The 25,755-nt window shown below is 37.7% G+C and overlaps 1 protein-coding gene across 1 annotated transcript in view; it reads right to left on the reverse strand.

The window, feature by feature from the left end:
* Samd3 (sterile alpha motif domain containing 3) overlaps window positions 1–4,608 on the reverse strand; it is a 45,901-nt gene extending 41,293 nt beyond the window's left edge. Inside the window, exons 1-3 of the mRNA XM_013026830.1 lie at window positions 4,530–4,608; window positions 3,642–3,831; window positions 762–869 (exon numbers count right to left, since the gene is read on the reverse strand). Of these exons, the coding sequence (XP_012882284.1) occupies window positions 762–869; window positions 3,642–3,831; window positions 4,530–4,608 (377 nt within the window). The remainder of the gene's footprint in view (window positions 1–761; window positions 870–3,641; window positions 3,832–4,529) is intronic.
* Between the last annotated feature and the right edge of the window lie 21,147 nt (window positions 4,609–25,755).

The raw sequence follows: 25,755 nt of genomic DNA on the forward strand, positions 1-25,755 counted from the left end.
GGAAGAGGTCACATCTGCATCCGCTGAGGTCACATCCAAATTTGATGTGGCCACACCTTTCCCCACCCATACCCTACATAAGGCCTAGCCCAGGCCCAGATGCTCTCTTGCTCTTGCTGCTCTTTTCTTGCTCTCTCTGTTCTATTCTAGCTCTCTCTCTCTGTTCTTTTCTTGCTCTCTTTCCCAGCCACGTGGAGTGCCAACCTTGCCTGGTCCCAGCAGGTCTACCCCTTACCTGAATACCACATGAGTGCTACTGTTCTTACCCCTCTCTCTGCTCTTTTCTGGCTCTTTTCTCTCTCTTTCCTCTCTTCCCAGCTCTCTCTCATTCCCAGGCCTTTCCCAGCCACGTGGAGTGCCAACCTTGCCTGGTCCCAGCAGGTCTACTGAGTAAACCTACCCCTTACCTGAATACCACGTGCGTGCTGGTGCAGTTCTTAATCGAATACCTCTTTTAAAAACCTAACACTTTTCAGGCTAATACGAATTGTCCTGGGAAGTTTAAGATGCTAAACTACTTTTTTATTTCCTTAAGAATATGTATGTATGTATGTATAGTGTCATTTTAAAACTGTACTTGATCAGTACAAAGAACAGAACATTTGATCCTTAAATCTTACAAATATTACCACTTGATATAAAAATATATTCTTTTCTAGAAAACAAAAAGTTTCCAATGAAAAATGTACTAAAAGCATGAAAAATAAAAAGAAAGAAAGATTATGATTTGTCTTTAAAATACTTTAAAATTAGTACGTCACCTCTGTTTTAATACTCTTTGGTCAATTAGTCCATTATCAAGGCTTTTGGCTGGGTAGGGAAATGGTACCATCTCCCTATGGCTGGCAGGACTGTAAGATTGTTCATTCCTGGAACCAAAAGAAAAGTTGGGTCAGAAGTCACTGAATAGGAGCTATCACTGTTATCTCACAATGCCACTGCTGGTACACATAGTCAATAACGTGGTCATCATCTATGTCCAAATTCACGTGACATGACTCAGAACTGAGAGGAAGCCCTTCTGGATTCTCTCAGTGGGTCCTACTTTCTAGGAAGGAGATGGTTGCAACTTACCATGCTGTTTTCACCAGGCTGGAGTATTTTTAAATAGTACTAAGGAACCCCTTACATTTATAAAATGACGATGATTCTCTTAGTGAACATTATAAAATAAAATGGTTAATGGTGTTAGACCCTGCTTCAACTCATTGCTGTTTTGAGGGGTCATTTATTGTCTATAAAAATCTTCCATCTTACAACTACACTCCTTTTATTTTCCAAGGGGTGCAACTGAAGCTCAGAAGGGAAAGTCACTTTTTACTAACTTGGTGATAATTCCAGAATTCTTACTCATTATTTTTTTCAATTTCTAGTCCAGTGATATTCTACCAGATTTGTGATTTTTTGAGTCACAAGGCATCTGCAAATGCTTTCATCAATTTCATATTCCTATCATTTGCCTCATTGTGACTAGATTGTCAAATATCTGTCCAGACATGGGCCACAAATCTTTTATAAGTTAACATACCGAGAAAGTATTGCCCTGTCATTTGCCAAGTTCTGGATGGATTGTCACATATTGTGTCCAGATATGGGTCACAAATCCTTTACAAATTAACATACCAGGAAGCTACCAGCCCTTGGATGGAATTTTTCTTAAGTATAAAACTTTCTGTTATCTCTGATCAAGATTGTCATTCAGAAGAGCCAAAAAAAGAATCATTTATTTGACCCACTTTATTTTACAGTCAAAGGAGCTAAAACTTTGAAAAAGATGAAACAAACGGCTAAGGTTAGATGAGTAGAAGACGTAGGACAGGTTTGAAATCAGGTGTTTTGATACTTAGTTTTAGAGATCTTTCTTATACCTAGTTTCCTGCTTCTGAGAAGCATTTTCTACAAAGGTTTAACCAACTAGTATATTTCTATACCTCCCTACTTTAATTTGCACTTGACAATAATGGCAATAGATTTGTCAATAAGCAAATATAGCTAACAAGCAGTATCTTCTCACATGCAATTGTGAATTGTTGTGTGCCAGAATAATTTAACCTAAATATAAGACAACACCGTTGTCTTACAGTGGGTCACCTGCTTACTGAGTAAAGTAGCAAGCTTTCACTCATAAGCCCTGTACAAGCAGCCATTCTGCCTTGCCTAAAACTGAAACTAGTAGACCATAGTAACAAAAGTTCCTAATTAACAAGGACTGTTTAGGACTGGTATCAGGAGGAGAGATTTGCTGAAAGATTATGCTACTCCCTTAGGTTGGTGTGAATTAACAAGGTGCTAGGTACAGAAATGCCATCATTTAATTTAATCAGTCCAAGGCAGTGGTAGAACCAGGAATGAAGCCCAGATTTCCTGGCAGCTGAGTCAGTTCTTGTTTACTAGAGAACATCATAAAGTGATTTGTCGTGGAAACAGGCCTCCTGTTTCCTTCTGAACTGTGCCCAAGGCAATATCAGGATTCCAGTCAGCTAAGAGGGACTTCCAGCTTAAAAGTTCTCATCATCCAAAATGTCCACAAATTACTCTGCACTGTCTTTGAAGTTTGTAGCCTCCCGTTTGCTAAAAAGGAGTAAATATTTGTTGTGGGAACTTCACCATGAGTCACAAGTTCAAGATTATGCCAGAACAATGTTCAGGATACATTTTCAAATATGTCACTTGAGAAATTTTCCAGTCTAACTATAAACCAGCCCTTCAAGGATACATGTCCTGAATATTTAATTCTAGGAATCAAATTACTTTAGGCAAATCGAACATTACATTCCTTATCAGAGAGAACTACACATACGATTCCAGCTCTCATTTCAAAATAGTATAAAGTAGAAGGAATACTATAAAACATCACTCTTATTTTTTCATTAAAGAATAATTTATCTGCAACAAATATTGCATCTTAAGTCTTTTAAATATGGAAACAGCAAATCAGAATATTTGAAAGGATTCCTGGGCATAGATTTGTAAAATGAAATTTTTACAAATACATTCTACTATCATTCTTTTGCATTACTTAGTAATGTAAAAAAATAAAAATAAAAAGACCGAAGGAAAAGATCCACTCTAAAATCTCAGAGCGTTCATCTCATACCAAAAATTTTCTGCATATTTCTTTGAGGTCACATTCTTTTTTTAAAAGGATGTCTCTTAAAGAATTAAAAGCTTCATAGTGGCAAAGGTGATTAGTAAATTATATTGTGAGGACTTGGAGCGGGAAGGAGAAATGAGTTACTATAGACTTCTAAACAAATAAATATACAAATATATAAATAAGTAGGTCGTTTTGGACACAGCAAAAGGAGCAGCAGACACAGATGCCTTTGCAAATACTATCTTAAAAACAAAAAACCTGAGCTACAGAAGTTCCTACCTATACCTTACATCTTCTCTGCTTGATCCCTAGCATTTTGTGTGGGAACTCAAAGTTCCTTACAGAAGGACTTCCCTGATCATTGGAGTCAATGTTTAAAGATTCTTTACAGGTTACCTTTTATTCAAAATACTAGAAAGGCTGGACACACAGTCTTGTGGTAAAGCCTCAGTGTACAAAGATCTTTGAACTCCAAATGTGACGTTCTAACCCCTCTGGAGGCTACACAGTATCAAAACAAGCAGCCAGTTAGGAGCATACTTACTCTGGGGCTGCATCAGTTGAGGTTACCAAGGCTGACTCTCCCAGGCTTCCAGAAGACTCTAGGTTTTTACTGCTCTGCTTGTACTTTTTGATTAAATCCATCAGAACAGCTTGGTGTCCAATTTTCTTCACCAGTTGTTGAACCATCCTATCATTAAGTGCTAGAAGAGCAGCTCCACTTACTTCTTCCTCTGGGAAAAAGAAAAATGATTTGGTTTATAGGAATTCCCAGTAAAAATACAGGCACTGCTAAAGCATTTCTGGGGCTCAAAGGGCCATCTAAACTTGTCTTCTGCTGTAAGAAATTCATCTCTATTTTTGACAAAGATAGAACTCTGATACTGCAAATTCCAAATTAACTTCTGCTTCTAACAAAATACTAGAACAAGGAGGCACAATCAAAACCTTATTTGCCCATTAATACCCACCCCCATTCCTATTAAAGCAGGTATTATCTTTATGAGGCCAAAGGAAAAAAAAAGAAAATCTTGGGAAATTATTCTTATCTCCCAGCCAATATCTAATGCTTGTAAATCAAACATTGCTCAAAATACATACTAGATTATAAGTGACAAAAGCAACAGAAAGTTGGTATAAGACAATGTGCCAACAAAAAATGGTATACAGTATAAATATATCCATATATATATGGAAAAAAACAACATAAAATTGATATGTATTTTAAGTTAACTCTTAGACTGAGTTCTTGAAATATGCAATATAGAAACTGCCAGTCAATAGAGAAGTGAAAATATCTCTGCTCCAATAACCCTATATCCCCACTCACATATGCAGACATTAGACAACAAAATTAATTTTCACAGCAGAAGACACTCATAATATCTGGGGTGGTCAGACAAATTTTTTTAAAAAAGTAAAAACAACTCACCTTGAAACCTAGGAATTAGCTCTCCTAAGTTTTTCTCCACTAACCAACTGCAGACCTGCTCAACTGACCAAGTTTCCATTGCTGTGGCAAAGCTTGTAAATAATACACCTGTAGAATTAACAGACAAGAATCACTAATGTTTTTTTAAATTATTCTTCTTTGATTAAAGAAATCTTTCCTCTGCTAAACTCCTTTAGACTGTCAAAACTTAGCTTCCTAAAAGTTAATATTTTTACCATACACATTGAAAAGTTGCTAATAAAATAGTCATTTTTTTAAAAAAGATAATTTTAACTACTGTCTAGTCTCATTTCTTAAATCTCTTCACCTTCTCCTACTTTTTTCCCACAGGCATCCCTGGGCTTTACTAACAGAGAGACAGAGCATACAATGGTACCCAATCCTGTACCATTAACACCCAGGTTTCTTCACAAAGAAAAGAAAGGTGTGAAATCATCAGGAAGTGGTTGACATTTACAAAAGGGGTGGGCAAGGGAGATGGGGAGGAAGGATCAGATAAAAGGCTGACAGATACTCAGTAAACCAAGATCCAAGATGGGTTAACCCTTTGCGGCTCCCAGATAGGAATAAAAGCTGAAACCGCTTCTCACAGCTCTGGTTTGCAAGAAGAGGAGCCAAGTTTTGCAGGAGACTGAATGGATCTATCTTTCCTTCCAATATTACTTTCACTTTTCCTAAGTTCTAGAACTTTATTGTTTGATTTTGTGATTGGGAAGATAACAAAGATATCTAGTATATTAATATATCTTGTATATTAATTGCATTTTTACCCCAGGGGGATTAAAAACTGGCAATTATATATGTGAAAGAAGTATATACAGTTTTCAGGACGGGGTCTTAACATAGTTTGTTTTGCATATCTCTATCCTGCAAACACCAAATATACCAACTTTGACCCCAATTTAAATCATTTTCCTGTTTGCCTGAGGCATCTTATTCCCATTTTTAAATTTAGACCAAAAGTTTACTAATAGATTGACTAGTCTAATCCATTGATTTGTTACATTAGAAACTGGAAACAAACATCTTGACCATTTAACAGTTTTCAATTTTGATTTTCAATCTAAGCGACTGATTAATTTGGATCCTATGATACTGATGATTCTGTAAAGACAGAGGAAAAAGCTGCTATTGGTGAAATGGAATCATAAGCAAAGAAAAATATATTTATTAGATTATATATTTTGTTAGAAGTTCTAAGAATAACTATTCTGCCATTTCTTATTTGTATATATCCAAGAAAGTTACAATAACCTACCTCATGGTCAGAGTGGTAGAAAGGGAAAAGATGTTACTTCCATAATTGACAATATAATAAAAACTGCCTCCAAAAATGATTTCCTAGAAAACAAGTACACTTCAAATCAACAAGAACATAGCCATGAGTATTCACAAACCCTGAGTTGAAAATTTGAAAACAAGGGTTAAATATAGAAGAACGTCTTTTGCATTACAGCAGTGAGTTTAATTTGCTATGACAAACAGTAGCCACAGAACTCTTCCCCTAGGCTAAGCAGCAAGAGCAGGGTGTGAAAAGTCATTATTTGCGAGACTCTGGTGTAAATTAAAAATCACACCTTCCTGTCACACTTTTGGCTTCCTTGTGAAGAGTAGGATGTAGGGAAAAATAAAGAAGTAAAATAAAAAGGAAGAAAACAATTCACTAAAATCCAAGATTAAAAGATACTGACTTGAGGGATAAGGGAAATTTAACAATAAAACCAATACTTGCACTTGAAACCATTTACATATTTTTATTTTGCAGCTTTTAATTTCAATACTACTTCTGGAAAGAAAAAAAAACACTTGTTAGATTATAACCTCATACAAACAAAAAATAAAAATAGTAGGTTTATAGTTTCTCTGAATATTAAGTAAAATAATATCACTGCCTAGGGCAATGCTACATCTTTAGGTAGCAACATTGCAGCTTCTAATATGAATGAAAGATACATATTTTCAACTTCTATACCATGAATGGATAAAGGTTATATTAACTGAGAAAATATCTGGCATCTTTGAGATGCGGAAATATTTTGAAAAGAATACAAAATAGGAGAACAACTATTATCCCTAAATATTTTAAGACTCAATAATAAGAATAAAGAGAATTAATAATAACATTATCTGTAACTGTTCCAGTGAGGACAGTCTCATATGATTAAGTTATAGTTCAATAAAAGAAATGTATATTAAATATTAAAGGGACTCATCAAGCTGAAGCCAATAAGCAAGACTTTAGGTAAAGTGCCCTAATATGAGCTCATTAATTTAATAAATGTGCTAACACTCCAATGAAAGATAATAGAACACCCTGCTGCGAAACTTGGGATCTTAAGGGACAATGTAACACAATCACATAGCAGTATTTTGAAAGAATATATAAGAACATTTTGTCAGATTTCTTCGTTTTTGCATTCAATGTTGTTTTTTTCCTGAAGTTCATAAACTAAGACAACCAAAAGACAAAAAGGACATGGACGGTCCTAGGTCTACATCTGTTTTTGTCCTGGGATAAAGCAGGTCCCATCATGGCTGAACTTAAAAGGACAAACCCTTAGGCTCAAATCTGTGGGCAAAAAAAGAAGGTAAACAGAATTACCAAATTAAGGAAGGTATAGTTTCTGGGCAACTTCATTAGGGAGTAGTTTTGCTAGGATACAGGCAAATTGTTGATGGTAATGCAGTAGAGTGAACATCTCATCCGCCTGGGGCTGATGATCATCTTAACCATCACCAGACCAAGAGGACTGAAATAATGCACTTCCTTCAAGCTTATTGCCCTCCAGTCCAGCTGCCTCACATTTCTAATCCTAGCTACATGGGAGGCAAAGAACAGGATATTGCAATGGGAGGGCAGTTGGGGCAGAAAGTTCGTGAGACTCCTTTTTAAGCAATAGGGGGGTGGAAGTCATGGTGTCATATATCTGTGATGTATCCATCATCTCAGCTCTGAGGCAAACTCAATGGCAAGGCACACTGGTGCATGCTTGTCATCCCCAGTGACACAAAGAAGCACCAGTAAGAGAGTAAAGTCCAGGCCAGCCTCAAGCATTTATTTGAGATTCTACTTCAAAAATAACCAACACAAAAAGGGCTGGAGGCATGGCTCAAGTGGTAGAGCTCCTGCCTTGCAAGTGGAAGGCCCTAAATTCAATCCCAATTCCTCTATCCTTTCTCCAAAAAAGATATTTACTGTCCAGATAGCCCAGAGTTAGATAAATGATGAGACACTAAAGAAGCTAGAAAACTTACCACCAAGGAACAACACACTAGAGTGACAGGATGCTTGAAAATAAGGTTAGCCAAAGAAAGAGGTGATGTGTTCTCTTATACATTGCTAGGGGGAATATAACTCGATATAGCTTTTCTGTCATGTCATTTCTATCTATGTTATTTATAGCTGAAGATCTTGAACTTTCCAGAGATAAGTTATCTAATATTCCATAGCTCATGCACAAAAACAATCTGAATTCCAATCTAACCAGCTGAAAATATTCTGATTATAAAGGTGATGTAGAAAGGGGTTACAATTGCATGTCATATAACAAATACATTTCTTTTTAGACAATATCACTCCTTCCCTTGTTGCCTACCATTTTTTCCCTCTCATCCCCAGACAATGGGGACGCGTAGTGTCTAGTGAGTCCCACTGCTGCATATGTTCAACCTTTGTCCCTCCATTTATGTGACCCCCTTACCCTCCCAAGGACAGATAACTGAACAAACAAGACACAAAGAAAAGAAAAGAGAAAACCAAAGAAAACACCTCTTATTTCCATTTCCTGGAGCTCATTTCGACAAATAATGTCCATGTCCAAACTTTCTGAATGTTCTTACCCATCAACCTTCTTCTAATAATATTTCTAATACCTAAGGACATAAAAGTGAATGTAAGTCTGCATGCTGTAGCAATCATTTCAATGGTAATTAAATTTCAGTCTAATGCAAACCAGAAGCCTTCATCTAGGATGACAACTGTGTCTTTTTGGAGTCTGCGTGCTGTGTTCTACAGTACTAGCAGGCCTTCAGAGATTACCGAGTTAAAATTGCAAGCACAGATGCATTTACAATTACTGTGTGAATATGCTTTGAAGGCAATTCTATTAATGTGGTGTAAACAGAAAGACTCCTGGGTGCCTCCAATTGGTGGACAGTATTAAGAACCAGATCAACCTTGAAGCTGCAGTGATAGCCTGTCCCCCATACTCAGAGACTTTAAGCAACCTCACTTATTCAGCCCAGCATGCATTACAATTTTTTTCTCCTGCAATCAACAGAATGGGATCTGCAGGTTGAGAAATGAGCAGACCAGGTTGGGAATACTTCAGCAATGAAAGTAAGTGTGCAGGTATCTTTATTGTATCCTGACTTGAAATCTTTTTGGCAAATGCTCAAGAGTCATATCAAAAATCAAGGAAAAGAAAAAAGAAAAGAGCTGGGTGTCACCTAGAAATTCAGATGGCTGATATATGAGGCTTGTGGTTTTAAGCCAGCCCAGGAAGGAAAATCCATGAGATGCTTGTCTCCAGTTCAGCACACACACAAAAAAAGCCATAAGTGGAGCTGTGGCTCAAGTACAAGAGTTCTAGGCTTGAGAAAAGAAGTTCCAAGACAGTGCCCAGGCCCTGAGTTTCAAGCCTCAGAACCAACCCCTCCACACATATACAAGAGAACTATAGTTTGCTGAATATAGATGTAAATTTCCTAAATAAAATGCTTACTCATCAAATTCAACAGCTACTAAAAAATTCATACATCATGACCAAGTTGGCTTCATCTCAGGTATGCAAGCCTGGCTCAGCACATGTAAATAAATAAATTCAATACAGCACATAAATAGAAGCAAGGTCACGAACAGCATGATCATCTCAGTAGGTGGGGAGAAAGCCTTTGACAAAATTAAACACCCTATTATGATTAAAGCTCTGGAAAAGCTTAGGAATAAAAGGAAAAAGAATCATATTTAATATAATAAAGTCTTTATAGCCAACATCATGATGAAAGAATAAAACCATTTCTTCTAAAAGATCAAGATAAGAATATTCATTTCTTCTACTCTTTTGTGATCTAATACTAGAGTTTCTAACCAGATCAATAAGGAAAGATATAAAAGGAATCCAAACCAGGAAGGAAGAAGTCAAACTGTCCTATTCACAGATGATATGATCCTATATCTCAAGGACCTTAACGATTCTACCCCAAACTCCTTGACCTGATAGGTACCTTTGACAAAGTAGCAGATTATAAAATCCATAGGTTTTCTGTATCAATTAAAAAGATGAAGAGAGAAATTAGCAGAACAATTACATTCATAATAGTCACTAAATATATCTAAGAACAAACCTAGCCAAGGAGGCAAAGTACCTGTACAACGAAAACTATATGAAGAAAGAAGCTGAAGAAAGCAGGAGGTGGTGTTTTCTACTTTTTAGTTTTAAACAAAACCCAGAGCCCTAGGGAGAGTTTAGATACTCCCCGGTTTTAGAGACAGTTCTGTTGAAACACGAAGAGAGGAGGACTTGACAAACTGGAGGAAGAGGCAGATCTCCAAGGAAGCCGTGACACTGCAGCAACAGTGCTGTGCCTGAGTCTTCATGCTGAGATCTCTGTGGGTCTTAGAAGAATGCCTAAACACATGGGGATACAGTAATGAGGAAGGGTCTCAATGTGAGAACTGGTCGACATGTGTGTCCATGATGAAAGGCCTTGCTCCACAGCCTCTGCTGCTGAGGCCCTAGCAATGTCCATGCTGCGGAGTTCTTAACAGAGCTCCAGGGAGTCCAGCAGGAGATCCCCATCAAGAACTAAAGCTGTTTTTCTTTCTCTTTACTATGACCAAACCAGGACTCAGACATTAAATAACCTGATATTAAATGACTATGAAAGATGTATATCTCCTGCTTTCAGTGGACTGAGATTGATAACCTTGATAACCAAATGCTGATACTTTAAAAAGAAACAACCAAATCATAGAGTAGCACAGTATCATGTTATGCTTCTATTGTTCACCATGGAATTACAATTGGTTTCTTCATTAGATGGAGTTTGGGGCTAGCTCTGAGGGAAGGACTGTTTCTTACCCAACATTGTGCATAGTTTCAGTACTTAGCACCATGACTGGCACAGAGGAAGCCATTGACTGGATAACAAGCTAAGGAACTGCATAGAGAGGAGCTGGTGTAGGAAGCTCAAAGCAGAAAAGAGTCAGCAAATCTCACCATGTTGACAATATTAATGATTGTCAAATCTACAACTGCAGATCCTGAAACACAGGCAAGCTTTACAGCTGGAGGAATTCTTTTCCTCTGGTCATAACTCATAAGACAATTACTTCTTCCTACAAATATTATCTCATATAATAAATTGTGATGTGTGCTGTTCCATCTTACACAGTGTAAGTTGTGGTGCAGAACACTGCTGGTGATTAAATTCCTAATGAAAATAATCCAGATTTATTCCATAGAATCCCTGTGAAGAGATCCTGAACACTAACAAATACATCAAGCCTTTTAGAAGAATGGCATTATGTTGAAACTGCATTTAGAATATTTAAACTACAACTCAAAGAGGTTTATAGTGCAAATGGTCAGCAGACTGGGCCCACACAGGAATGGCTGGAAAAGAAGATGGACTAATGGACTAATAGACTTGGGTTTGTAAATATCCCTAAATTATTTGGAAAAGACCATTGTAGATTTCACAGCGACACAGGTTCTCTCAGACTGCAAGGGTTCGTGAGCAGGATCAAGTTCAAATTAATCAGTTAACCTTAATACCCTTTATTCCTGATCTGTATTTCCACTCCTCTTCTAGTATTTTTTCGAACCATAGTTTTCTTTTTTTCTTTTTTTGCAGGGGGTGGGTGGGTCTGGTCGTGGGACCTGAACTCTGGGCCTGGGTGCTATCCCTCAGCTCTTCAGCTCAAGGCTAGCACTCTACCACTTGAGCCACAGCGCCACTTCCGGCTTTTTTTCTTTTTGCTCATGTGGTGCTGAGGAATCGAACCCAGGGCCTCATTCATGCAAGGCAAGCGCTCTACCACTGAGCCACCTTCCCAGCCCTTGAATCATAGTTTTCTAAGGATCTTAGGAAACCAAAACTAAGAGTGCTGTCCTCTCCAAACCACACCAAGCTAGTGGTACAAGTAGGAATAGTAAGTTCTGAATATATACAGTTTAAAAGTTCAATTAATGGACTAGACAAGAGCTTCCTATCTTGTCTCTTTCTCGGTATGAATGTATGACTTTGAACAAGTTCTATAACCTAACCCTCAGTGTCATTTTCTTTTTTCTTTTTTTTTCTTTTGGGTCCGGTCGTGGGGCCTGAACTCTGGGCCTGGGTGCTGTCCCTCAGCTCTTCAGCTCAAGGCTAGTGCTCTACCTCTTGAGCCACAGTGCCACTTCCAGCTTTTTTCTTTTTTTTGCTTATGTGGTGCTGAGGAATCGAACCCAGGGCCTCAGGCATGCAAGGCAAGTGCTCTACCACTGAGCCACCTTCCCAGCCCCCCTCAGTGTCATTTTCTATAAAACAAAAATGACAATTGTACCAGCCTCATAAATTGCAAAAAACATTACTGGTCATTGTACTTAGAATTTATTATGTGACGTGTGTGTGTGTGTGTGTGTGTGTGTGTGTGTGTGTGTGTGTGTGTGTGCGTGCGCGCATGCACACATGCATGTGTGCATGTGCCAGTCCAGGGGCTTGAACTCAGGGCCTGAGTGCTGTTCCTGAGCTTGTTTTTCTCAAGGCTAGAGCTCTACCTCTTGAGCCACAGTTCCTCCAGCTTTTTGGTGGTTAATTAGAGATAAGAATCTGAACTGCAATCCTCCTGTCTCAGCCTTCTGCATAGCTAGGATTATAGGCATAAGCCACTGACACCTGATTATGTCTTATTTTATTATTAATTTTAGCAATGCTGTAGAGGAAAAGTGCATCTGAGACTATTACTAATTGGGCCTACCTTTTCAAGTGGAAGAGTACTATGCCTTCCAATTCTTGAAAGAATTGCTTGATTAGAAAGTACAGAGAACATTCCATAGATGTGACATAAGCTTAGGGTTATTATTTGCTACATGACTGGCACAAGTGGTGTGTGTCATGCCAGGCCTCTGACTGGCAGAGGCAAGTCTGCCTGCCAGGTTTAAGGCAGTAAAATGAGTTCCCTAAACTACACAGAGGCCAGGGCTGTCCACCACACCACACTCAGCTCCAACACCAGCTGCAAGTTCAGCAATCTTGACAGCTACTGTTACTGTTGGCTACAAATTGGGGACACCCTCTCAATACCCCCTAGAGTCCCATGATAGAAGACTAACTGCAAATGCTTTACTTATGATTAAGTTTTATTGTGGAAAGGGGGTGCAAATTAAAATCATCCAAAGAAAAGACATGGAGGACAGTCTGAGGAATATCTAAATGCAACGCTTTCATTATTCTCCAGACAAAAGTCTCCTTATTTTGAAGTTTGACAATACTCAAAGGGCATTGAATCACCCAAGATTCAGCATCCAGTGTGTGTGTGAAGACTCATTAGGTAGGCATTCTGGATTAAATCACAACAAAGATATTCCCATCACTTGGAAGTGCCAAGTACTTAGACGTTCTCTTCCAGGAATAAAGACTAGCCAGACAATTTGTAATCCACGTAACTGTCTAAAGCATAGTAAGACCATGAGACCATTAACCACCCAGATGATAGAGCATCCTGTTTGGACCCGGGGTCCTTATTCTCCCTAAGTTTTGGGGTTTTGATCCCTAAAGGAAAAGTACTATAGGGCTGGGGATGTGGTTTAGTGGTAGAGTGCTCACTTAGCAAGCATGAAGCCCATATAAACAGAAGAAGTCAGAAGTGGTGCTGTGGCTCAAGTGGTAGAGCTAGCCTTGAGCAAAAGAGGCTCAGGGACAGTGCTGAGGCCTTGAATTCAAGCCCCAGAACTGGCAAAAGAAAGAAAGATGGAAAGAAGGAAGGAAGGAAGGAAGGAAGGAAGGAAGGAAGGAAGGAAGGAAGGAAGGAAGGAAGGAAGGAAGGAAAAAGAAAAGTAACTATAAAGCCTGTATTGCAGTCATGACAGGCCACAAATATTGGACTTAAAAAACAAACCCTCTCCATTAGCATCATCTTATATTACCATATGTACATAGTTATTGAGCTATTCTGCTCATCTGCTAAGATTATCCTAGACATATTCTAATCTGCATATCCTAAACATATATTATTTACAAATAAGGGAAACAATGGGACCTGTGTTTCTTTGGGTCTGGCCTACTTCATTTAATATCATTTTTTCCAAGTCTTTCCATTTCCTTACAAATGAGGCGGTGTCATTCTTTGGACACAAGAGGTTTTTCTTTGTTGTTGTTGTGTTTAATGTAGTATGTGATTTTCTTTTGTTTCTTTTGTATGTTCTTCCCCCTATGGTATATTCCCTGATGTCACTGTATTTGATTTTGGTACCCTGGTATTGTATATACGTTTATTTGAATGAGGGAAGGGACGGGGAACAACAGAATGGTAAGACAAAGAACCAATGCAACAGTGATATACACAAGACAATATTTTGGAAATGATCTGTACAACTTGGGGGTGGGGAGAATGGAGGGGAGGGAAAGTAGGAGGAAAATGAGGGAAGGGGTAAGTTTGACAAGAAATGTACTTATTACATTATTAAGTAACTGCAACCCCTCTGTACATCACTTTGACAATAAAAACATTGAAGAAGAAAAAATAAGCCCTCTGTGGGGTGCCTGTGGCTCACGAGGAAGCTGAGATCTGAGGATCACTGGTCGCAGGCAGGAAGGTCCTGGAGACTCTTATCTCCAATTAACCACCAGAAAACCGGAAGGGGTGCTGTGGCTCAAGTGGTAGAGCGCTTGCTTTGAGCTGAAGAGCTCAGAGACAGTGCCCAGGCCCAGAGTTCAAGCCCATGACCGACAACAAATAAAAAAACACCTCTAACAATACATAGTACATATGGCTGAGTTAACCAAATACAGACATATACAGGGGGATGGAAGAACCTTCTTTCACTTCCCCAAGATAATGTACACTTGAACTTATGCAAATCCCTAGGAAGAACACAGAAGGCACAGAGAGCAATATTACAACCTTTAGTTTCCCTTGACTTCTTTGAAAGAAGCAAATGCTGTGTGTGTTCACCTCTAAATTCCAACTGGGGCCCACCCTAAGTTACTGAGGTAGTTTTCCTTCCATTGTCAGGCAGGATTCACATTTCCTATTGTGGCACAAATTAGAAATGTGTGGCAGCACCAAAAAAAAAGTATCCAGTTTTTGCCCAGGATGGAGATCATGTAGGCTGGTTAGAAGTCTTGTTTTGCCCTGGAAAGCTGCCAAGAAATTGTCCACAAATGGATTTGTCATTTTGGCATAAACTCCTTGAGAATTAGATAATCCTAACTTTATGCTTTGATTACTAACCATCACTGGGGATTTAAATTTCAAGCTAAAAATGGAAAGGATTTGGTTTTCAGTTTTGGATTAACTAATGTGCCACATTGTCCTCCAGCAACCTAGCAAGGTGAAGGCAAAATGAATGTGGTCATGAAAGATCCTGACTTGCATGGAAGAATAAGTGTCAAGAAGCTGTTGATTTCTATTAAATGCTGACTTTTTAGGAAAAAAAATCACAAGATTTGCTGAAATATGACAGTTGACCTTTGTGATAGGCTGTTCGGCTTATTTTCTATTGATTTAATTTTAATTTTAATCCAGAAGTAGAACTGCTTGATTTCTATCACCACCGAAATTGATTTCCCCCGCATAAGGCTAATCTAGTATTTGAAATGAAGACACTGACTTTATTTTTTAAATTAACTTTATGGAACATTACTCTGTAGTACAGGGCAATAGCTTTTTCAGTGAAGATCACATTGCTTACTTTTTAAAAACCAGGGCTGAAGATGCTGATATAACTCAGTGGTAGAGTGCTACCTAACACATATGAGGTCTGAGTTTCATCCCCAGCACCAGGAAACATTAATTTATTAATGAGTGAAAATGCAGTTTATAGACACTTTTCTATATGCTCTTACAACATGAGCACAACCCCATGCATTCATAAGGCCATTCCATTATCATTTCATGCTTATTTGAGGATTGAATTTTCTTGTCCAATTACATTTAGATTCAAATATGGTATGTTTTTAGCTAAGATTTGAATGCAAATTATCATCACCAAAATTTATTTTGAAATATAATTAGCATTGTGGTAATATAGTTATGAGAAGAATCTATCATTAAGAAAGAACAATCTCTCACACACTCTCTTGCTCTTCTTTCTTCTTCTTCTTTTTCTTGGTCATTGGGCTTGAACTCAGAGTGTGGGCACTGTCCCTGAGCTTCTTTTGCTTAAGGCTAGAATTTACCACTTGAGCCACTGCACTGCCTTCTGTTTCTGTGGTACTAAGGAATCGAACCCAGGGCTTCATGCATGCTAGGCGAACACGCTACCACTAAGCCACATTCCCTCGTTCGCTTTTCTCTTCCCCTATTCCAGGCTTCTTTTTTTCTCTCCTCTCTTTCTTTCTGGGAAGTTTGGAGATGGAACCCAGGCTCTTGTCTGTACAAATGTTTTCTAGTGAGAGTGAACTCTGGATCTGGAGAGTCTGCTTTTATTTCTGGGAGAAAAGATAATTTTAGAAATGAGGCTGCCTTTCCTCTTTGTCTCTTCTGTACACACTCAGCTGCCTGTCTGCTTCCTGACATGGGGTGACACAGAGCTGGGCTCTCACCAGAAGCCAGCAGAGGTATGTGCCTCTGACATCCTAGCCTCAAAAACTAAGAGTCCATTCCTTTCAAGGAAATACCCCAATGACCCAAGACTTCCCATTGGGTCTCACTTTTCAAAGTTCCATCATTTCATAATAGTGCCACTCTGGGGATCAAGCCTTTAACACACGAGCTAGCCAACATCTATAGGTTTGGAGACATGGTTCAGTGCAAGACTTTCTGCCTAACAAGTCCAAGGTGCTGAGTTCAAGCCCCCAGGACCAGTCAAATAAAGAAATAAGTATACAACCAAACAAACAAGAAAGAAAAAAAACGATCAGGTGTAACACTAACAAACCCACCTAACAAACATGACAATATCGTTAGTCTTTGTTTCTGTTTTAATAGATATATAAATATTTCAATATTTTAAATTTTAAAATTAAAAACATTCCAGTTAAAAATCAAAATAATTTTATAAGAAACATAAGCATCATATTTCCATTCCTGCTTCCAACTACCAACTCTTCCCTTGTTAGAAGTAACGTGTTATTTTAACCTACTCTCCTCTCATTTTGCTATGAACAAATATGATGAAATCACACATTCTCGTTTTGTTAGTAGTACACTGTTGTCTAGTTTTATTAAAAACAAGTTTCAGAACTACTTCCTCATCCTAGCACAGTGCACGCCTCCTGCCTACAGCTCTGCAGCACCCTGGGCAGACTTCCCACCACTTCATGAAGCAGGGTCCCAATGCACTGCTTTCCAACTCATTCGGACTGTGGTGCTGTCTGTGGCTATGCACCATTTATCCTCAGTAAGAGAATCTGGAGAATACAATCTTCAGAGAAGAATTGCTGGATCAAAACTAAATACATTGTTGTTTCGGTAGAAATTTTGGTAGCCTATGCCAGATTTTAATGTATGGGCTTTTAATCATGTTTTCCATGACCATTAGAAATGTGAGGAAGTGCCCTCTCATCCGCTCCCATCTTTGTCATGGGAGCTGGCAATCCTGGTGATTTTCACCACTCCTGTGGTTAGCTAAGGTTTAATTTTTCTGTTTGACTTGTGGTTAGAATTTTAAGAGGAATTAAAAAAAGAGTATTGTACTTTAAAGTGACATTTGGTCAAGGTCCATTTACATTTATTTTTATATAAAATTTAAATTTACATCTCTAATTGTTTGACTATTTCCAATATCAAAGAGGTTTTTCTCTTTTATTATCTTTAAATAGTTGCATAAAGTAGTTGCTTTTGAACAAAGCAGTTTACGAATACAATGCATCTTGATCAATGACCCCCTTTTCAACATTTTTCACCCACGCCTCCCAACCCCCAAATTCCCTCACTTTTATTAATCTTGTAGGATATTCATTGAGCTTTTGACTGCATTTTCCCCTCTTCTTCTCTTCACTCTTTTATGCCCAAAGAGGGTTTTTATGATGGTATTTTAAAAATATATAATTTTATTGTTATTATTAGTATGTTGTACAGAGGGGTTTCATAAGTCAGGTTCAAAGAGGTTTTTTAATGAGCAACTTCATGAAAGTTAATTGATCTACAAAAAGGTACACCTTTTAAAAATGTACACTATAGCTGGAGGCTGTTGGCTCATACCTGTAGCTATTCAGGAGGCTGTGATCTGAGGATCACAGTTTGAAGACAGCCCAAGCAGAAAAGTTGCCATGAGACTCTTAACTCCAATTAATGACTCAAACACCAGAAGTGAAACTGTGGCTCAAAGTGGTAGAGACGAGCCCTGTGCAGAAGAATTCAAGGACAGTGCCCAGGCTTTGAGTTCAAGCAACAACAAAAAGTACAACATGATGAATTTTGATATACACAGCAATGAAATCTATGGAAATCTAACTGTGTATATTTGTATCTCCATGAAATCATTAATGTATCTCTCCCAAAGTTGCATGTCTTGAATTACTATCAAATTTGCATAGTAAATCTGGCCCAGGATGTAAGAAGACTGCTGAATTCCTATATGAACCCTGCTTGGAAGGTCTATCCTGCATCTCACTCAGCTTTTCTGCCCTACTGATGGGGAATGGTTGGTCCAGGCCTCAATACTCACCTATGGTCATGTTAGAGATTAAAGATAAGTTTTCTTTGAACTGCAATCTGTATGTATTTTGCTAAAGTCTTTGAAATTGCAAAGAATTGTAAGAGGAATTAGAAAAAAGTATAGTTCTTTAAAGTGACAAATCAAATGCCTATTTTAGCTATATCCCAAGAATATGAAAACATGTTAGCTTTTGTTTGGTAAGTTTACTAAGTTAATGATGGAAAAATATGTATGTATGCAATTTATCTACATGCATGTGCATATACATATGTATGATACATATATAAACATACATGTATCTAAATACATAATGTAATATGCCTAGTGGCATTGTATATGATGCTGTAAAATACATTTTATACAAACTATATTACTTGCCTCTGTGTAATTGTGTTATCTTCCAGCATAGCTAAATCTTATTGTGCATCATAGTCTCTCCACTTAACTCCAACATAGGGCATTATTTTTAAAAATGATTTTTATAAACCAATTCCAAGGTTCTATGCTGAGTTCGAAAGTAATAATTTGATTTTATACTACACTTGAACATTGTGATGAGTTTTGAATTTAGTACAGTTTTTTTTAAATGATGTGATTTTTCCCTTAAATATGTTTTTCATTGATTTGAAATCTAAATCTTAAGTATGAGTCCACTGTTAGATTGAACACAAAATATCAACCCTCAAAAATAATTAGGAATGAATTTTGTCATCTGGACCGTAGCTTAAGGTTGTAAAACATTCAGCTAAAACTGCATGCTTTCTGAGTGTTATGAGGAAAAAAGACACTTGAATATAAATAAATATGTGATACTGTGTATACAATGAATAGAATCCTTGTATACAGTATATCCAATCAATCATTCCCTTCCAACTTTGCCCTCTTTCTCATACCCAGCATACTTCCCTTGACCTTGTTCTTTTTTTATAGATGCAAATGAGCTATCGCCTCTATATTCATCAATTATCAGTTGCCTCCTCAGAGGGTTAAAAGTAGTTTTCTCTAAGTATTTAAAAATGATGATATACATATGGCTATATTTTCTAATTATGTAGTGCAGACTATTTTTCAGCTATATTTAAGAATAATGATTTTAGTATCATGAGCAACACTCCCTGAGAAGTACTGTGCAAAATCCTAACAGACATCATATTATGCAATCGTTTGTGTAGTAGTACAATTACATTCATTTTATAGCTGAGATGAAGTGAAGCTACCCAATAGCCAGTAATTTCTCTGTCTCAATTCAGGGGTAAACTCTCCAACACTCGCTGCCTAAATGATTATTAATTTATTTGATTTTAGTTATAACCTAAAAATATTCAAAATTCACAATGAGATAATATCTAGAAGAGACTTTTGAATGAATGTGCAGATTTTATTTCTCCAAATCATTTAATGTAAATTATTTGTAAATTCTACTTAATAGCCAAACACTTTCAATGATTTAGTTTTTAAAGGCATGCTGTAAAACTTTCAACGTGACATTCTGGATTACACAGTCTTGTTCATCTTTGCAGACCAGTCTATGTTATTTTTGTATACTAGTCTGAACTAGCATGAAAAGTAAAGACTAAAGGTTTTTTTTTTCCTACTCTAAACAAATAAAATTAAGAAACAAAAACCAGGATTATTTTGTTTAAATGACCAAAGTTATGTCTAGTTTACAATATGAAATGTATCCTTTTCTTTTTCTTAGCCTTTTTTGTGGTACAGATACTTTAACTCACATCTTGGCACTCACTAGGCTGATGCTCTTGAACCATGCCTCTAGCCCTGTAAATTGTTTTTTTCTTTAATTTTCCATTTTTCATTTTTGCTATTAGTATGTATTACTTGCATTAGAAGTTTTATTTAGACACTTCTCTGTGTGTACACAATCTATCTTAATCAACCTACCCTTCTCCATAATTTTCACTTTCTTTCACTCCTCCCCCATTCCCTACACAATTTCCATGACATCATTGTTCTAGTCATCAATGCAAAGAAGCCATTCAATCTCATTTACCATCCTTATTGGCCCAAACCTACCATGTTGATACCCGCCCCCCCAAACAAAGCTTATTTCTATTTGTCTGCACCTCCACCCCACAAGTGGATCAACAGCTCTCATTAAGATTCGCTATGTCATATTCATATACAGGTGCAATGAACTGCAAAATCACTCACCTTCCATCCTTTATTTTGCATTTCACCTTCCTTTTATTGTCCTAAACCATCCCCTAGTCAGAATCAAATCATGTTCTCTCTGTGTCCCTCTCTTTCTGTGTGTGTGTGTGTATGTGTGTATGTGTGTGTGTTATTAGTGTGTTATAAGTGTGTTATACTGTAGATTATTTTTGAGATAGAATTACTTGAACTTTTCTGCCTGGAGCTGGTTTCAAACTCAGATCCTCCCACTTTAGCCTCCCAAGTAGGTAGGATTATAGGTGTGAGCGATGATTGCCCTGGTTACTTCTCTATCATTAGATAAAGGTTCTTATATTGTGTCATTTGCACAATTCATCATTTTAACCTATTAACTCCTACCTAATTTTCATTGCATTTTGTGATTTTTCCTTATTATATGCTTATTATTCTGAGACACTTTTTCTTTGCATTGAACTGATATGAACACAAATATTCACTAACAGAAAACTTAGCTGTTTTTATCACATTCTGACCACATTTTTATTACTCTTATTGTATTTGTACAATCAAATAATAGAAAATAAAATTCTGAAACAATATGATTTATCTATTTATTTGTTGTGGTGCTAGTGATTGAACTTAGAACTTTGTGCTTATGAGTCAGTTGCTTTACTACTTGAGCCATGTAAACAGTTTTCAGATGATACTTTAAAAATAAATATTATAGGGCTGGAGATGTGGCTCAGTGATAGAATGCTTGCCTAGCATGCATGGAGTTCGATTACTCAATACCACATAAACAGAAAAAAACCCTTAAGTGGAGCTGTGAGTTAAGTGGTAGAGTACCAGCCTTGAGCTAAATGAAGCTCAGAGACAGTACCCAGGCCCTGAGTCCAAGCCCCACACAGGCAAAGAAAAATAAATATAAATAAATAGATAAATAAATATTATACAATTTAAAATCAACTGTATTCAACGGGAAGCATTTTTTAGTTCTATATTAATTAATTAACCTATATTAATGCATAGACATTGATGAGATTTATGGGAATCCGGGATTTGAACTGTGTTCTTGCTAAATGTAGTCCCTTCGGTTATGGAAAAGCAGACTGATACCTTTGAATTCATTTAGAAACCATAAGGTTCAATGAATCTTAGTAACTTCCCATTAGACAGCTAAAACAAGATGTCTAATCTGTGTTACACATATACAATGACACACTGTATACCACATATGACAAATCTGTCATTAATTATAGAATAAAAATTAAAAATTTATCCATGGCTGCTTGTATGTTGCTTTGTTCTTGTGTAGTCTCAGAAGTGTATATTGTCTGAAACTTGATTTTGGATTTCTTGTTTATGATATTAGATAAAAAGTATAGGTAGCTGAGTCCAGAGGAAGATGGCAGAGAAGAAGCTGGAGGCTAAACAAGCTCTCACATAGAAAGCAGTTTTAGTGTTCCAGTGAACAGTCCTAGGCCAGAGAATCACACCAAGTCTGCTACCACAGTACAGGACGTTTGGCCAGAGAGAAAAAATCGAGGCAGCTTGGTCAAGGAGACAGATCTGAGCACTTGCCGATGTCTGAGGTGGCGGTTGTGACAGCTGCTGCCGACACCATATCAACAAAGAGAGCCCGGGACAAAGTTGCCAGACTCAGTGTGCAAGCGGATTCTATTCACCACCAGCAAGAACTGACAAGGAGCAGAAATCTTCATCCCGTTGATCGCAGACCAGGGACAGCCCAGAAACTAAGAGGCTGGTGTGAGTAGACCCAATACATCCTCACTCCTCACGGAGCAGTGGTGGAAAGATAGCCCCTCCCCCACCACCAGAGAAGAACTCCATCGTTGATACTGACAAAGGTCCAGCAGAGTAGCTAGCTCCAACTCATGCCTTGGAAGAAAACAATAGGAGCCATTCACCAGGAACCTGTCCTGACCTGTTGGGCTCAGCTCCACCCAGGGGAAAGTCACCCTTCCCAGGTCAGAGAATGCTCTGCCCCCAGAGGAGTGACTTTCTTCACTGGGTAAACAGAACCAGAGGCTGCCCCTCCCCACTGCAGCCTGGACAGCAGGAGGGGTAAAAGACAAACAATTGAAACTCAGTAAACATAAATCCTGAGAATGGCTCCAAACTGGGCTCTGTGAGAGTCTTAGGAGCTAGCCCCTCAGGAAAGGTTACAGATTGCAGATAGGCCTCAACCCTACCCAGAACCTAGCCTCATCACAGCAACTCCAAGCTAGAGGAAACAGCAATCTCCTTCTTTTATGATACTCAAAGCAGATCTCCCTCCCACTGAACTAGTCTGCAGATCTCCCTCCCACTGAACTAGTCTGGGAGGAAGATTACAAAGTCCTAGGTCAGGCAGAGCATTTTTCTGCCTGCTCAAACAAACTGACTTAAGAAACCAATAAGCCACAGGAAAACCAAACACCACAAGCAAACCAGAGACTCCACCAAGAGACTGGTTGCATGACTTAATTGCTGTTCTGCTCATCCCCAGATATATACTTGTCATCTATTATTAGACCTTATCCTTATGTGTACATACTTAATTCAGAAATTGATTACTCAATTCTCAACCTCTTAGGCTTAACTTCTTTAACAGTAGTATTATTTCTTTATAGCTATATAATCATTAAGTATTCCATTTTTAATTTTTTCCTTTTTCTTTTTATCTCTCTCCTCTCATCCTATCCTTTTCTTCTATCAGTATTATTTCTTTATACTTACATAATTTTTAAGTGTTTCATTTTTTAAATTTAAATTTTTGTTTTTTCATTTTTCTTGTTTCTTTATCTCTCTCCTTTCATTCTGTTCTATCCATTTCCTCTCTGAGATTAGGATTTGGTTAAATTCACTCTTTCCTTTTACCTATCCCCATCCCTGTAATCCTATTCTTCCCCACAATTCTCCCTAAACCTATTAATTTCTGGTCTGCTGAATCCCTTTTTGATGTTTTTAGCCCATTATTCCAGAGTTGTTTGGTGTTGAATAGATTGTATCTGTTGAACTAGATTGTATCTGCAGCCATTTTGGCTGTGCAATGATAGGACTCTGGTTGATACTTGCCTTAATATAGTGTTCTAGCACAAAATTGGTGTTACTTTCATACCAAATGGGCAGAACAAGCTGGAGAAACACAAGAAAAATGGCAAGTCCAGGTATCTCAACTCCCACTCATGATAATCAGGTGACAGAACAGTTAATGAATAATCCAGAAGAGAGTTCCCAAAAAGCTCTACAAATGCTACTGGTAAACATGGTGAATGAAAAGATTGAAAAACTGCAAAGGAGTCAGTGTGAGCATAAAAGGGAGCAAGAAGAAGCTAACCAAAGATTAATGCAGGAACTTCTCGAGCATGATAAGGCTAGCCAACAATTAATACAGGAATTACATAGGCATGAGGAAGCTAATCAAAGAATAATACAGGAATTGCATGAGCTGTATGAGAATAGACAAAGATCAATAGAGGTATTCATGGAATCCATAAACAGTCAGCTGAGGGAATCCAGGGATACCACAAAGGGAATGCTGAATGGAGCCCATCTGAAGGAAAAGGAGTCCAATGAAACCATAACCAATCAATTAAGGAATTTGAAAACAAACAATGAACACCAAATTAAGGAAGTAAAGAAGTCCATACAAGACCTAAAACAAAGATCCTACAAAGAATTTGAAGCCATCAAAGCCGACCAATTAGAAGGAAAGGAAATTAAAAAAAAAAAGTAAAATCTTGACATTAGGTTAGACCATGCAGAAGATCAAATCTGGGATTGAAGACAGCCTAGACATTATAAAGAAAGAGCTCACAACTATCTAAGACAAATCCAAGAAATATGATAGATCTATTCAATATTTAGAAGACACCATCAGAAGGTTTAATCTGAGTATAATGGGTATAGAGGAGAAACTAGAAACAGAAGTTAATGGTCTAGGAAATTATTTACAGGATCTTAGCAGAGAACTTCCCAAACATGCGAAAAGGTAGGTCTATTCAGATACAGGAAGCTTTTTAGAACCCCAAATAGACCAGCCCCAAACAGGACATCCCACCATCACATTATAATCCACACAGGATCAATTCAGATCAAAGAAAGTATCCTTAAAGCTGTCAAGGAGAAAGGATCAATCTAAAGGGAGACCAATTAGAATCACCTCAGATTTCTCATCAGAGACAAAGCAAGAAAAGCCAGGAATGAAGTATGCCATGCCCTAAAGACAAACAACTATCAACCAAGAATACTCTATCCAGCTAAACTCTCCTTCATAATGGAAGGTCAAATAAAAACCTTCCATTGCAAAGAAAAACTTAAACAATGTATCTTCACCAAACCAGCCCTACAAAAGATACTTAAAGATGTCCTACTCATAGAAAACCAACAACAGCACAATAAAGACTAAGAAACCGCACCCTAACTGAGACTCCAAGAACCATAGGAAGAACCCAGTTGTCACAGCCTCCAAGAAGGTGGATAACATGGCAGGAATTACCAAACACCTCTCAGTACTAACTCTCAATATTAATGGACTTAACTCTCCAATTAAGCAACATAGACTGTCTAGTTGGATTAAAAAGCAAAATCCTTCTATCTGCTGCCTTCAAGAGTCACACCTTGCCCATAAAAACAAATATATTCTGAATGTGAATGGCTGGAATAAAATCTACCATGCAAATCTGTTTATAAACAGGTGGGAGTTGCAATCCTAATATGAGATGAAATAGACTTCAAATTAAAATTAGTGAGAAGAGTAAAGAAGGTTGCTACATACTAATTAAGGGATCTGTCCTTCAGGAGGATATTACAATTCTAAATATCTATTCTCCAAACAACAGAGCACCCAAATTTATCCAAGAAACACTATTTTCTCTCAAATCTCACATAGAGCCAAAGACATTAATTGTTGGGGACTTTAACAAACCACTATCCCCACTAGATAGATCAACGCAGCAAAAACTCAACAGAGATACCGCAGATCTAAACACTTGCACAGATTAACTAGACTTAACAGACATCTACCGAATATTTCACCCAGCAGCATCAGAATACATGTTCTTCTCAGCAGCACACGGTACATTTTCCAAAATAGACCATATTTTATGTCACAAAGAAAAATTGTCCAAATTCAAAAACATTCAAATTATACCCTGCATTTTCTCAGACCACAAGGAAATAAAAATAGACCTCAACAACAAAATCCACCAAAGAAAGTCCTGAAACACATGGTGACTGAACAACACACTGTTGTTCACGAAAGA

Source organism: Dipodomys ordii, unplaced genomic scaffold (genome assembly GCF_000151885.1).
Source record: "Dipodomys ordii isolate 6190 unplaced genomic scaffold, Dord_2.0 Scaffold97, whole genome shotgun sequence".
Lineage (NCBI taxonomy): Eukaryota > Metazoa > Chordata > Mammalia > Rodentia > Heteromyidae > Dipodomys > Dipodomys ordii.